Source organism: Amblyomma maculatum, chromosome 3, assembly GCF_055883805.1.
Source record: "Amblyomma maculatum isolate TAMU_Amacu chromosome 3, ASM5588380v1, whole genome shotgun sequence".
Lineage (NCBI taxonomy): Eukaryota > Metazoa > Arthropoda > Arachnida > Ixodida > Ixodidae > Amblyomma > Amblyomma maculatum.
The window spans coordinates 77,341,364-77,355,934 of record NC_139346.1 but is presented as its reverse complement, the minus strand read 5'-3'; the positions used below and the strand labels follow the sequence as shown (position 1 = coordinate 77,355,934).

The 14,571-nt window shown below is 49.5% G+C and overlaps 1 protein-coding gene across 1 annotated transcript; it reads left to right on the top strand.

The window, feature by feature from the left end:
- The first annotated feature begins 3,082 nt into the window (after window positions 1-3,082).
- Window positions 3,083-8,221, top strand: LOC146195025 (uncharacterized). The gene is made up of 4 exons (XM_084596700.1): window positions 3,083-3,279; window positions 3,505-3,969; window positions 4,577-4,838; window positions 7,892-8,221. The coding sequence occupies exons 1-4, from the start codon at window positions 3,083-3,085 to the stop codon at window positions 8,219-8,221; spliced, it is 1,254 nt and encodes a 417-aa protein (XP_084452826.1).
- The last annotated feature ends 6,350 nt before the right edge of the window (window positions 8,222-14,571 follow it).

Below are 14,571 nucleotides of genomic sequence, written 5' to 3'. Positions count from 1 at the left end.
GCACAACACTGTTTAGTTTTCCAACACCGCGAAGCCAATTTGACCCTCGCAACTGGTAGTATCGAAATTCAGCCACGTGTATATGCGCGGCCTTGGGGGTGCTACAACTGAATTCACTCAGCAGGAGTTACTGCCTGTCTTGTTATTGCTATTCTGCATATGCATGACCGTTAGGGTAACTTTAAACGCACTTCATTCTCGTCAATCTTAACCATAGAAAAGTACAGCTAACCACATGGCATGAGGACGAGCGTACGTAACCGCACTCTTAGACGCTGAGAGCTTGGGGCGAGCATTTACTACCATAGTTCAGATATAATGGAAGTATATTGTACTGCAGTTAGCATTGACAGGAATAATGACGCATTGGCGTTTGGAGTATGCAGTATTCCTTACGGCGCAATTGTGAATAACGTGCACGTTGCATCACGTCCAGGTGCCGAGCGTGGGTGCAGTTCTACCACAACGTCAGCCTGGAGAAGAAGACACCATGGCAGCTGCGAGACTTGCGGGTTTGTTCCAAGCACTTCGAACAGTCTGCGTATCTGTCGTCAAAAAGGCTGCGACCCATGTTGATGCGCCTACTTATGTCATGTTATGTTTGCCTCAATTGAAGCTGTCCTAGCACTGTCTTCTATGCTTTTCAATTTCCTACCTGGTAACGTTCGTGGAACTGCAGGGCTTTTTTCTATCCGCACTGTGACCATTGAGATGAATAGTCAGCTTAAAGAAACTACTGCTTGAGCTGCCTGTGACGCGTATTTTTGTTGGTGTGCTTTATCGCTGTATTTGTTTGGTGGCTGTAATAAACCATGAATATGAAAACCATACTTTCCATACACTGTATTGCAAACTGTGCACTTCAACCTGTGCTTTGTGCATCATACCTTGTACTCAAAAGTACTAGCACCAGTATTTCCACCAAGGTTTCCACTACGAATCATGCATGATTGCATTCTTAGCCAGCCAAGGTAAGCCAGCGTCTGAAAGTGTTGCTGCCTTTCTATGCTGCCTTCTTTGCCAGTCACTTTCATTGGGTACCGAATTGCACATTAGCAAGGCCATAACTAGCAGGAACTCGAGCACATTTGACTGGCAAAGGATGGTGCGCACTGAAAGGCAGCCTTCATGAGATACCGGCTTGAAAATGCGGGTTCTATAAAAAGACCACTTTAAAATTCGCGCTAAAAACAAACGTAGACGTCATTCAACGTCACTCATACGTAGTGGCCCCCCAATATGGCGGTGCCCATGAGCAGCCATTTTTTGGACCAATGGGCGTCTATGGAGCATTCGCTACCTCGGACCTTGCACCTCGGACGCCGAATTCCTTCACTTATGAGGAAGCAGTCGCAGCTTTAAACAGCTACTACGACCCGAAGCGTCACGAGATAGCGGAGACCTAAAGTTTTTCACCCGCTGTCAACAAGAGGGTGAGGCAATACAGGCACTTTTGGTCGAACTACGGCGCGTAGCAGACGGCTGCAATTTTGGGACTGTGCTAGACCGAATGCTGAGGGATAGAATTGTTTGCGGTGTACGCTCAACTAACCTACGCAAGCAGTTACTGGCGAAGAAAGACTTGACGCTGGAGGAGGTCGAAACGCTGTCAATAGCAGCAGAAACAGCCGAGAACGATGCAAACGATATTAATGCAGAACAACGAACGGTGCTAAGAATGCAAGTCGGTCATCGCTCTTCATCGCGAGATAATATACCAGCGGCGCAGTGCAAGAGTTAAATTGGTTCACAGGAAGGGAAAGACGCAGTAACTGTCACACTTGCTCTGTGGACACCCGAACCGCGCCGTAAGGGAAGGGAGGAAGGTGGGAATGAAAGTGGAAAGAGAGAAAGAGGAGCCGTAGTGGAGGGCTACGGAGTAATTTCGACCACCTGGGGATCTTTAACGTGCGCTGACATCGCACAGCACACGACGCCACTTCGTTTCGCCTCCATCGAAACGCAGCCGCCGCGACGATGTGGAAGCGCAACACACGGTGATAACGCCTGCCGCTGGGCTAACGCACAATGTTTCCGCGGCAGGCAACGCGGTCATTTGGCAAAGAAATGCTACAAGGCCAGAACAGATGGAAATGCTGCTAGGCGAACTGCGAGTGTTAAGGCACTGACCGTTGAAACAGCGTCTGGCAACGAGAGCACGGATGAGGCACACGTCTGGACGTTAATTTCGGAAAGGAAAAACTGGTGGGAACCACCGTTTCGCCGGACATTTCGATGGGGGGAAATAGATCTGGAAATGGAAGTGGACACAGGATCCCCGGTGTGCGTCATATCACGGAACGTTCACGACCGACACCGAACGCAGTGGCTACGCTTGAAAACGCCACGTGTGAAGTTATGGTACACGGGACAACTGCCGGTGCTTGTCGAACTCGAACTTCTGGTGCGATACAAAAATGTGTCGGTAACCTGTCCACTTATTGTGCTTGACTGTTTAGGACCTAGCTTGTGCGGTCGCGATCTGATTGCGGCACTTGGCAGGACGGGCGTTTCGATGACAGAACTCACTGCGCCGGATTCGACAAGAAACGCGCCAAGCGACCACATGGTGAACAGCCTGTTCGTTGAGTATAAAGATGTCTTTTCGACAGACCAGGGGCTCATCAAGAGACCGCCAGCCAGCCTAAAGCTCAAGGAGATTGCGACGCCGAAGTTCTGTAAGGCCAGATCCCTTCCTTACGCCCTCCGTGATAAGGTCTCTCGTGAAATTGATCGGTTATTGTCCCTTGGTGTCTTATCCCCCGTGCAACATTCAGAATGGGCTACGCCCATCGTAGTTGTCCTGAAAAAAGATGGCACCGTAAGAATATGCGGGGACTTTAAAGTCGTGCTTAACCCGGCTTGTGATACAGAGCATTACCCACTTCCAGTGGTCGAGGACATATTCGCGAATTTAAATTAGGGTGAATACTTCAGCAACTTGGATTTGAAGGACGCGTACAATCAAGTGCCCCTTGACGAAGCGTCACGTGGGCTTTGTGTTAACACGCATCGCGGACTTTCTCGTTACAGCAGACTTCCGTTTGCAGTAGCTTCTGCCCCAGCTATATTACAAATAAAGATGGACGCTGTAGTCAGCGGGGTACCAGGCGTCCAAGCCTACCTTGATGATGTGTTAGTGTCAGAAGGCAAAGGAGACAACGGAACGCGGCTCAAGAATGTGTTGGAACGATTCCGGGAGCATGGTGTCAAGCTTAGGGCCGACAAATGCAAGTTCCGGCAGACTTCAGTGACTTACCTTGGGCATCGTATAGATCGGTAAGGCCTACACCCTGTCGAAAAAAAACGTAGACGCCATTATGCAAGCCCCGCGCCCAAGTAACGTGACCGAGCTACGTTCGTTCCTTGATATGCTCACGTAATACGCACGGTTTCTGCCGAATATGTTGACTGCGCTCAGCCGTTATATCGACTCATGGGAAAAAGAACCCGTTGGGAGTGGTTACAGCCGCAGCAGTCAGCATTCGAGTGAGCTAAACAAAGCCTGAAGAATGCACAAATTCTCGTGCATTTTGACCCTAACAAGGAGCTGGAATTAGAGTGTGACGCATCTCCGTATGGTGTGGGCGCAGTTCTGTTTCATTCGATAGGAAATGAACACAAGCCAATTGGGTTACGTTCCAGAACACTAACAAAAGCAGAGCAAAACTACTCGCAGCTGGAGCGAGAAGCACTAGCCCTCATCTTTGGCGTTTTTCGTTTTCGTGACTATCTTCTAGGTCGGCAGTTTACCCTGGTGACCGACTATCAACCCCTGCTGGGACTGCTCAGGCCTGACCGTCAGACGCTGCCGATGGCTGCCGCGCGAATTCAACGGTGGGCACTATTCTCGGGTGGCTACCAGTACAAGTTACAGTACGTGCCAGGGAAACAGCTGCTGACAGCAGATGCCCTCAGCAGGCTACCAGCGCCGACTACGGAACCGGGGACCGAGGGGGAACCGCCGGGGTATGTCTTTTCATTGGAATCCCTGGAAGAAGGTATAGTGACGACGCGCGAATTGCAAGAGCTGACGGCCAAAGACCCGTGGTTAGCCAGTGTCACACACTACATTTTGCATGGATGGCCTAAAACGACTAAAAGAATGTCGAGAGACTTGCTGCCATTTTTTGATCAGAAGCTGGAGCTTTCGTGGGATCACCGTCTTATCTACTGAGGCAATAGAGTGATGATAGCGTGGAAAGCGCAGGAACGGATGTTGCAGCTGCTACATGAAACCCATCAGGGCTCCTCGGCAATGAAATCAGTCGCGCGTTCATTGTTTTGGTGGCCAGGCCTGGACAGGAACATTCAAAACTTGTCTGCGCAGTGCCGCAACTGCGCGAAAAACCTGCCAATGCCTACGGCAGCCCCACTAGTGAGTTGGCCGAAGACCGCGGACCGGTGGTCTCGTGTTCACATCGATTTTGCAGGACCGAGACGGACAGCTGGAAGACAACCTCATGCGTTTGTTATTCAACTACAGGCGAACCCCCCAAAGAGAAGGAAGGTCACCTTCCGAGATGCTTCTCGGCTATCAGCTACGTTCTCGGATAGACACATGTCTGCCACCCAGAGATGCGGACTCGTCGGCGGACGCTCACGACTGGACCATCACGCCAGGAAGCAGCGTATACGTGAGGAACTACGGCGCCGGCCAAAGATGGGTGCCTGGGAGTGTACAGACCACGTCGGGGGAGCGAATGATAACAGTGAACACGGCAAACGGAGTTGTGCAGCGCCACGTCGACCAAGTCCGCCGTCGTCAAGCGTTTATGCCAGGGACTGCGTCTGTAGAGGCCACTGCAAGCGCGCATTTGGAAGGCGGTCCTGACAAGGCGAGCAGTGCGGATCTGCCACCAGTGCATACACCCAAGGCCACTGAATCGGAGCAAGAACAAAGCCCTCAAGCGTCAGCAGCCGGCCAGAGTCAAGTATTATCTGCAGCAACAACGGAGCGCCCACTTATTCTGTCGGAATTGACTAAACCTCTGCAGCCCACGCTCAGACGATCCATCAGAATACGAAAACTGGTACAGCGGTTTCAATTTTAAGGGAGAAGAAATTTATTTCTTGGGTTGGTGCCGAAGGCAGCCGCATGCCAGAGTTCTTGTGCCACAAAACAGCCGCGCGTGCCTGCGTTCCTGTGCTGAAGGCAGCCGCGTGACTGCGTTCCTGTCGCTCACGCTTCTCTCCCTCTTCTGTAACCCTCTCAGCACAGAGGTTTAAAATCTCCGCTCTGGGCAATAAACGGTGTTGTTCACTGCCGACCAGCGCTCGTGTTGCAGCGCGTGTTCGCGCTGGCTTTTCTACACTGCCCTATATCCTGAACAGTGCATTATGGCCGACACGTAAGCTCAGCCTTTAAAGGTATGACGGGATGTCGTAGGCTAAGACTCGAAATATAAATTCCGGATAGTTAAGCTGTGTGAATATGCCTGCTTAGCCTACGAGCAACCTGTCTGACTTTTGAGTGAAAGCGTCATGGCAGGCTGACTCCCTTTTTTACCCTCCCATATGAAAGAAAGGACGGTATTGACAGCTCCTGCTAGACGTAATGTCAGGCAACCCTAGGTTCAATCAGTGTCAGCTACCAGCTACCACTTACCAGCACCATGTTCGAGATTTTTGGGCGACGACGCCGACGACGACACAGCGTCAGGTGTTTCGGTAGCTGGGGCCTCTAAAGCTATCGCGTTAAAGTGAAATGACCCACAACAAGCAGTGAATCATGCTTCATATTTTTCCAATAACACAGCACGCTAAGAATTTTCGATGAGCATCTACTCTTCTTGAAAACTTCCAGGTTGTTGCTGTTTTACACTCTCGCAAAAAAGGCAACCATATGTTGGGAATCATAACAATTTGGCTCCTTTCTGCCACTTTGTGACTCTTATTTACAGAAAAGTAGTCAACGGCTCAAACCCCTTTCGCAGCGGGACTCTCCCTTGTGGTCCTTGCGCAGTCAGGGCGAAAGACGGCATAGATGACTTGATATGGCAGCTAAAACATAATCGGCTGCGAGACATTCTGAAGGCGATTATAAAATAGCGAAGAAAAAAACTCACTTCATATATGTCATAATTCTTACAAAACAACGTATTTATCTGCTTCTTAGGTTCACTTTTTCCATTAAAATTTACTCACCGAGCTTTCATTAGTCCTGTTACCGTTTCGAACCCTAACAGCTGTTGTATCCCGCACAACTTTCGGTTTCGCTTCCATACACCAGTGCTATCATCATCAGCACAATTTCTCTCGAGCTCACACGCTCACTCTCTCTGACGTAAACAAACAGTGTACCCTGAGCTGCAGTATGCGCCGGTTTGTTCCCTCCGTCCGGATACCGGACACCACACAATGGCGACGAGGATTCAAGCATAGTTTTCCGTTCCGAAAACTGTACTTTCCCCAACATGTCGGGCGGATCTTACCCGCCGCCCCCACCGTTCCTGCCTACGCCAGGCGAACCTGCAGTACCTTGGCAACAGTGGAAGCTGGTCTTCCTGAACTTCCTGGAAGGGCTGGGAGGCGACTGGCTACAGCCCAAGCGTCGCAAGGCAATTCTTTTGAACTCCTTCGGAATCGAAGGCCAACGTGTGTACCACAGCCTCGGCGCAACAAGGAGCACCGCAGAGCCTTGTGCAAGTGTCACGTCAAGTGCTCACGAAGACCCCTTCAAGGCTGCTATCCCGCCGGGGTGGCGCAGTGGTTACGGCGCTCGACTACTGTTCCCAAGGACGCGGGATCGAATCCCGGCCTCGGCGGCAGCTTTTCGGTGGAGGCGAAAAGCAAGGCGCCCGTGTGCTGTGCGATGTCAGTGCACGTTAAAGAACCCCAGGTGGTCGAAATTTCCGGAGTCCTCCACTACGGCGTCTCTCATAGCCTGAGTTGCTTTGGGACGTTAAACCCCACAAACCAACCAACCAATGCTGCTATCACAACGCTGGATGTCCACATCGCAAGAGCAACCTACGACCTGGTGGAACGTCAGCGGTTCTGTCAGCGCAAGCAACTACCCGATGAACATTTTCAAGTCTACGTAAACGGTCTACGAGAACTTCCCGCAACATGCAATTTCGGAACTGCAGCTGACAGCATGATCCGTGACCAATTCTTGAGAGAACAACCTCACAAAAGGTACGAGAGCGCTTACTTTACAAGGGATCGTCTCTAAATCTTCAACGCGCAGTTGCCATTGGAAAGCAGTCGAGCAGGCAGAAAGGCAATTAGAAGTATTCAACGTCAGCGCTCCTGTGAACCGCGGGCGAGAAACAAAAGAAGAATCATTCGACCCCTCGCATGGCATGTGCTACCGCTGTGGTTCGGCTTCCCATCTAGCAAATTTCCTGCATGCCCAGCAAAAGCCAGATACTGCCGCAACTGCGGAAAGATTGGACATTTTGCAAGCGTCTGCAGGTCAAAGGAAAAGAAAACTGCTAAACGAAGAGCGCCGTGCCCGAAAGCAGAGACAGCCAGCGCCATTAAAATCTTAAACGTCAACGATGAGGAAGGCCAACTGAACGAAATTCGTGCCACAGTTGCGATAAGGCAACGTCCTTTTTCTCTCATTGTTAACACTGGGGCTACAGTCTCTCTGCTGAGCGAAGAACATTACCGCAGATTCTTCGCGGATATCTATGCGTTGTGCTCGCCTGCTGTCACCCTCCACAACTAATCCGGAGAAAAGATAAACATCATCGGATGCTTTCTGGCCGATGCGGCTCATGGCGAAACCACCGCCGGTGAGCGCCACATCACAACCAAAAGCACGTCTTTGCTGGGACTCGACGCCATACGCAGTCTGCGCATAAACATGATCGGTTCAACTTTAACCTGCCGCAACGTCACGCACGCAGACTCTCCCCCCTCGCTCCCCATCGAGCTGCAGGATCAGTTTTCGCAACTCTTCTCGACGGGCCTCGGGCTCGTAAAGAACTTCGTGCACCACATCCAGCATCGCTCGTCCCTGTCGCGGGTTTCTGCAAAACTGCGGCGCCTGCCCTTGACTCTGCGAGAGCAAGTTTCCGAGGAGCTACGCCGTCTGCAGTCGCAGGGGGTAATAGAACCCGTGTCTGCGTCGGAATGGGTCTCCCCCATAGTCGTCGTGCGAAAGAGAGATGGCTCGCTTCGGTTGTGCGTGGACCTTCACGAGGCTAACAAAGCTGTCATCGCCGACGCGTTTCCTCTCCGCACACGGAAGAACGTCTGCATCAACTAGCATGTGGGACGTACTTTTCGAAGCTTGACGTGGCGTCTGCGTATCACCAAGTTGAACTTACACCGGAGAGTCGCGACCTAACAACTTTTATCACGCATGATGGGTTGTTTCGATTCAAACAAGTATGTTTTGGTATAGCCTCTGCTCCTGCGGCTTTTCAGAAAATGATACAGCTGTTGAAGGACTGCAAGGGTGGGCTCTGTTACATTTATGACATAATCGTCTGGGGACGGACACGCCAGGAGCATAATGAAAACTGAAAGCCGGTACTTCAACGCATAAGCGCTTCAGGATTGAAGCTAAATGATAAATGTCTTCTCGCTGTTCCAGAGCTGCACGTTTTGGGACATGTCGTTAGTGGCAAAGGTTCGTGCCCATTGCCTTCCAGAGTAGACGCTGTTGTGAAAGCGCCTGCCCCTCATGGTATCTCAACATTGCGTTCTGTCTTGGGACTTGTAGGGTACTACTCTCGTTTTATTCCTCGATTTGCTGATCTGGTCGAACCGTTGAGAAAGCTTTTGAGGTCAAATCGAAAGTGATTGGAATGAGGAAGCTCAACGCAGTTTTGATCTCGCCAAAAGCTTCTTATCAGCTAGTCCCGTCATAGAGATGTTCAACCCAGAGTTAGATGTAATCGTCACCACAGATGCTTCGGAGAAAGGCTTGGGTGTTCTGGTTTAGCAACGCAATGGTGAAGACATGCGCAACGTTGCATTTGCATCGAGAACCTTGACCGCGGCGGTATGAAGATATTCCGTGGGTGAACGAGAGCCTTTGGCATGTCTGTTTGCATGCGAGCATTGGCATGTCGACCTTTGCGGAAGAAGATTTGTGTTGCACACAGACCATCAGGATTTGGTAACTGCTTTCGGCAGCTGGCGCAGGACGTGGGCCTCTTCGATTTTCCAGATGGTCTGCTCGCTTGTACTGTACTACAACTTTCCAATCGAGTATCAGAAAGAGTCTCAAAACGTCATTGCAGATGCACTTTCACGCCTGCTTCAAAGCGTTTCAAATCAAACCGTGTACGAAGAAATTGTCTCGGTCGTGTCATCATCCGTGACAAAAGAGCAGCTGCAGCTTGCTACCGCTGCAGACGAGCTTCTGCAAAAGGTTGTGGGGTATGCCACAAAAGGGTGGCCGCCGAAAAAGTCCGTGGCCCCTGATGTCTTTCCTTACTTTGACGTGCGAGAGAAACTGTCTCAGGTGGATGGCTTGTTGCTCCGAGGGGAAAAATTGTAATCCCTGATGTGCTGAAGGCTGCGCTTGTCAGCTTCGTACACGAAAACCACCCTGGCATAGTAATAACTAAGCAAAGGCTGCGTGACATCTATTGGTGGCCTCGAATGGACAAACAAGTTGAGGAAGCTATAGTCACTGTCACATTTGTCAGACACTCGACAAGTCTGCTAAACTATCTTTCGCGCCTTTGCAACATGTGGCATTCCCAGACAAGCCATGGCAAAAGCTCGCGATGGACATTGGAGGTCCTCTTGAATGGGCGCCTTCCAACTGTCGATACATAATAACCCTGATTGATTACCACTCGAAGTGGCCTGAAGTTGCGTTTGCACCGACAGTAACGTTGCATACTGTTGTCGAGTGCCTGCAGGAAGTATTCAGAGGGTTTCCCGGACGATATTGTAACTGACAACAGACAGCAGTTCGTCTCAAATGTTCTAGGAATTCTTGCGCGAGGGGAGCATTATACATCGTTCCTCTTCAGTGTACTGCCCTCAGGGAAACGGTGCAATAGAAAGATTCAACAGGGTGCTCAAAGATTGCATACAGACGGCGAGATTGAAAAACGCCCGTTGAAAAATTCCTTGTTGACTACCTCGGTAGATATAGATCGACTCCGCACGCGACCACTGGCTTGTCACCTGCCAAGCTGCTACACGGTCGTCAACCCAGAAGACGGCTCAGTATTGCTAGAATGCCCTCTGGGAGCGACGTACACTCTAATGCTGCATTGAAGCCAGTTCGCGAGAGGGTCCAAGCTAAGCAGTCGTACACCCAACAGTATACGGATAGGAGACGCGGTGCTAGGGCCCCAACATTTCGAAACGGTGACCTCGTTCGAGTAAGGATTGCCGAAGTTGAAGGCAAGGCATCGCTTTCATACATGGGTCCATTTCAAGTAGTCAGAAAGGGAGACTGGAATTCATTTCTGCTAAGTGACGGCTGCATCTGGAATGCATCTAAATTATTTCGCGTACCAGAAAACAGCTCTGACTCTACACCACCCTGGGCACTGCTTCCAGACAACGAGCCATCTACTTCTAGAGATCGCGCGGAATCAGCACCATCTGAAATAACATCTGAACCGCAGTCTCCAGTGATTGAAGCAAGTTAAACTCCTCCGCAAAGTAACGACACAGCACAAACGCTGCGTCGAAGTGCAAGAGACCGTCGCCGACCTGACAGACTTCAATACTGATTATTGTTCCTGCTTTTGTGCATAATGTGCTTTTACGTGTGTTTCGTGTTTTTTTTTAAGTGGTAAGTGATGTTGTATTCTGCACAAGTTTCGGTTTCGCTTCCACACACCAGTGCTATCATCATCTGCACAATTTCTCTCTCTCTTCTCTCGAGCTCACACTCTCTGACGTAAATAAACAGTCTACGCTGAGCTGCGGTTTGCGCATGTTCGTTCCCTCCGTCTGGATACCGGCCACCACAAGCGTAATCAAAGTTTGGTGAGTAAAGTAACACAATCCAAAGTAACGTAATAACGGCCGCTCGTTAGATTTTGGCCGCGTTGACATCAAAGTAATGACGCTAATCCCTGTACGTTCCCACGCATCTATTGCAGGCTTAGCAGCACAAACGAAGATTTAAGCCATTGGAATACAATCGAAAACTGAATGGAAGAAAACTCGAGTAGTAATTTAGTTTCCACTTTTTCGCACAATCCACGTGACTGTTGGTATTCTTTATAACGTCCTGAGCGTTATTACAAAAACATAGAACAAATATTTGATGACTACAAATTCAACGCTCGCTAATAAGGAACAGCACAGGGGATATTTTGCTACAAATCAGACATAGTCTTACTGCGCAAACAACACGGACGCGGGGTAGAAGTGTGAAGTGAGAGTAGTTGTCTCACTTCTACCCTGCGTCCATGGTTTTGCGCTGTTAGGCAATGTCTGATTTGTATTGAAACCAACTCCCCCAGTTTTCTGTCCTCCAAAAGGATTTTTTTGCGTTTCGACTTTGATCAGTAAATGGCCACTGTGGCCGTGGTCGAACCCGTGACATTGGAATCAGTAGCCGAATGTCAAATCTAGCATGTGAGGTGTAGACTAAGAAGATTGTGGTGTGTTTAAAAATCCGATTCGTCGAGTGTTGCATTCGCGTGCCCTTGATGTTTTTCTAACGCCATAAAATGTTTTAAAACGCGCATCAGGAACCATAAGTTTATTATTTCATATCTATATATTTAAGGTGGCTTTTTTTCGTTCATTCTTGAATAAAATGACTCATGTACAGTAAATTTAAAGCATCACAGATGGTGTCGTGCTAGATATGAAACAGCAGAAGCAGCATACACAGCTATGCAAGAAATAAGGAAGCACCATAGCCTAACCAATTTAAACAAGCTTTCGAGAATAGTAATCGGTTGTTTTAACTTTTGTACCAGCGAATGCAATTTAAAGAATAAACATGTCATAATAGAGCAAATACTCTTCAACAAGCATAGCAATTTCAGAAAGCGTATCCTCGCTTCGAAGCCACAGCTAAAAGGAGAAACAGCTCATGCCTCCCCACAGCACATGCGCGGACGGAGCCAACCGGCCTGCGAGGAGGGGGGAGGGGTGGTAGCGCTCAAGGGTGTGTGTGCGCGAAAAGTAATAAAAATAAGAGCATGATACTATCGCATGTGGTGGCCAAGAAGCGTGTAAGGGGTATGATGAATAGGGGGAGCTCTTATTTTGCACTGTGCTCCTGAGCTGTGGCGCGTACCACGTAACGCTGAGTCATGGAAGGTATATTCGCATTGACTGTAGCACTGGCACCGTCGTTGCCAGCGTCTACGCACTGCGAGTGACTGTCCCGTCAGATCGGCTCTCTTTCGTCGCGCGGTTATGGCGCCAGTTTTCAAGGCGGGGTTATCCTGCATCTGTCTAATACCGCTGTCACACGGGCATTTCGAAGGCTCTCGAATCGATTGTCTATCGACTCGAAGGACTTCGAACGCTTCAACACGGAAGTTTTAAATGACCATTGAGTCGATAGTCTATCGAGTCAACGGCACAGCTGAGAACTCTAGCGAGATCTCGAATGTCTACATCACAGGGATGTGATGTCACATGTCTGTGATGTAACTGTATGTCATCACCCATCCGCCCCTCACCCACAACTTTTATACCCATCTACCCCTCTCCCCCAGCGGAGGGTAGCAAACCAGTTCCTTTACCGGTTAACCTCCCTGCCTTTCTTCCTCATCTTCCTCCTCGTCCTCCTCCTCCGAACGTCGCGCACCGTTGCTATCGTTGACCTGTTGAGCGCTACGCGTACTCTCGTTCACAGCGCGTTTGCGACACAGAAACATAGATACGCGCTAATATTTGTATTTTTAATTTACATGGTAAAGTATTAGTGTTCGTAATAATTTATAAATAGCATCGCTCTTTTTGGATGCGTATTACGTTTGTACTCTCGAGCGTTTTAACCTGGGCAGCCTAGAAAAGCAAACACAGTGAAAAGCACGGCTGTATAAACGTCAACGCGTGTCAAAAAAGTTGTCCTTTATTACCAGATAAAAAACTGCGGTTACTAAAAAAGGTAGCAGGGATATTACGTTTCGCACTTATGAAATTTTTTAGTTCTTTAAGCAAAATCGAAAGCAACGATAATGGCGCCACAAATGTTTGGCGCCAAAGACCAGAACTATTTTAACACCCTTCAAGTTTTGCCGTTTGGGAACGGCACAAATCCTTTGAGTTCAATCGCGATTGAAAATCTCGAAGGCTATCGGATCAATCGCCTTTGAAAATGACTGTGTGACAGGGGTATAAGGTTTTTAAGGCGAAAGCGTTTAATCTCTCATCGTGGTCAGCAGGAGCTGTCGGCAGAGGGTGTCACACTTTCGCGTGAGATCGTTCAAAAAACAATAATTAACATTGTCTCCACAGGGGATCGAACCTTTATTCCTTTCAGCCCCTGCCGAACTGCGCCACGCCCCGGATCGGGAAACGTTCACTGTAATTCCCCTTCTCTGCCATGAAGACAGCGGGATTCTGCGAGCGACAGATACTGCGCCTTTAATTTCCTGTAAACGTCGTATACAACGCCGGTGAACTTTCATGCGTTCAATGGAATGCTGGTTGTGTTCGACAAGAGCATGCTATGAACCGTCACGAATGCTCATGATGTCCCCAGGTGATTTATGCATACACGAAAGTTAGCCCCTAGAAGCTCTGAGGAGAATATTAGGTCGGAAGAGAAGAGGAGAGTAGACTCTCTCAATGGATGGTGCATAAAGAGCGACCTGGGCCTACCGATTACCACGTCCACAGAGAAGTTCCTTTCTATAGGAGGATACAAAAACTGGGACTAAATAGCGGAGGCTGTCAGAGTTTCGCAGCTAGAAAGATTAAGTCGAACGACCCCGGGTAGACCTATACTCGATTTTGGTAGGCCTGCAGACAGGTAGGGGACTACGAGAAAAATCAAGCATACCACAGGACTGCCGAGAAAATCCAATCATTCCCCCCTCCCTCGTAACATGCATTCCATATTCAACACAGAGAGGAGGAAGCAGAGAGCAGAAGTACTAATCTGACGCTTCAATTTGATGGACAGCAGGATAGCCTGAGTACCACCGTCGACGTTATAAAACACTGCAGAACATTTCAAGCTCTCAAGCTGCGTCAAATCACTCCTAAATTCGGAAGACTGGCAGATGTAACCTCTGTAGCCAGTGTTGAAGCATGTTCTCAACTTCCAAAGGCTGATACGATACGGGAAATTGTGCATGAAGAACCGCCTAGGTCCAGGAACACCATCCGCCGTGAAAAATATCTGCGGCACAGTAGGGCACCACAAGCAGATGTCGCCGCCCTTTCCAATCCGTGGGTACAACCTAGAGACGCTTCGGATATGAACCATCGTAACAACTCTGCTCAAAGTTATGTCCCTCAGCCAACGGGAAGGAGGTCCACCTACCCTAGAGACGTGGTTCGTCAGCACCGAGAGCCTGGCTACAACCAGCGTTGCGACTTGGTTAGTCAGGAAGCTTATGCTGATCGCTGGCGCCCTCAACCTGTGTGTTACAGGTGTGGCATTGCAGGGCACCTCGCTAGATACTGCCGCCGCCACTTCCCTGCTCAAGACTACCGACC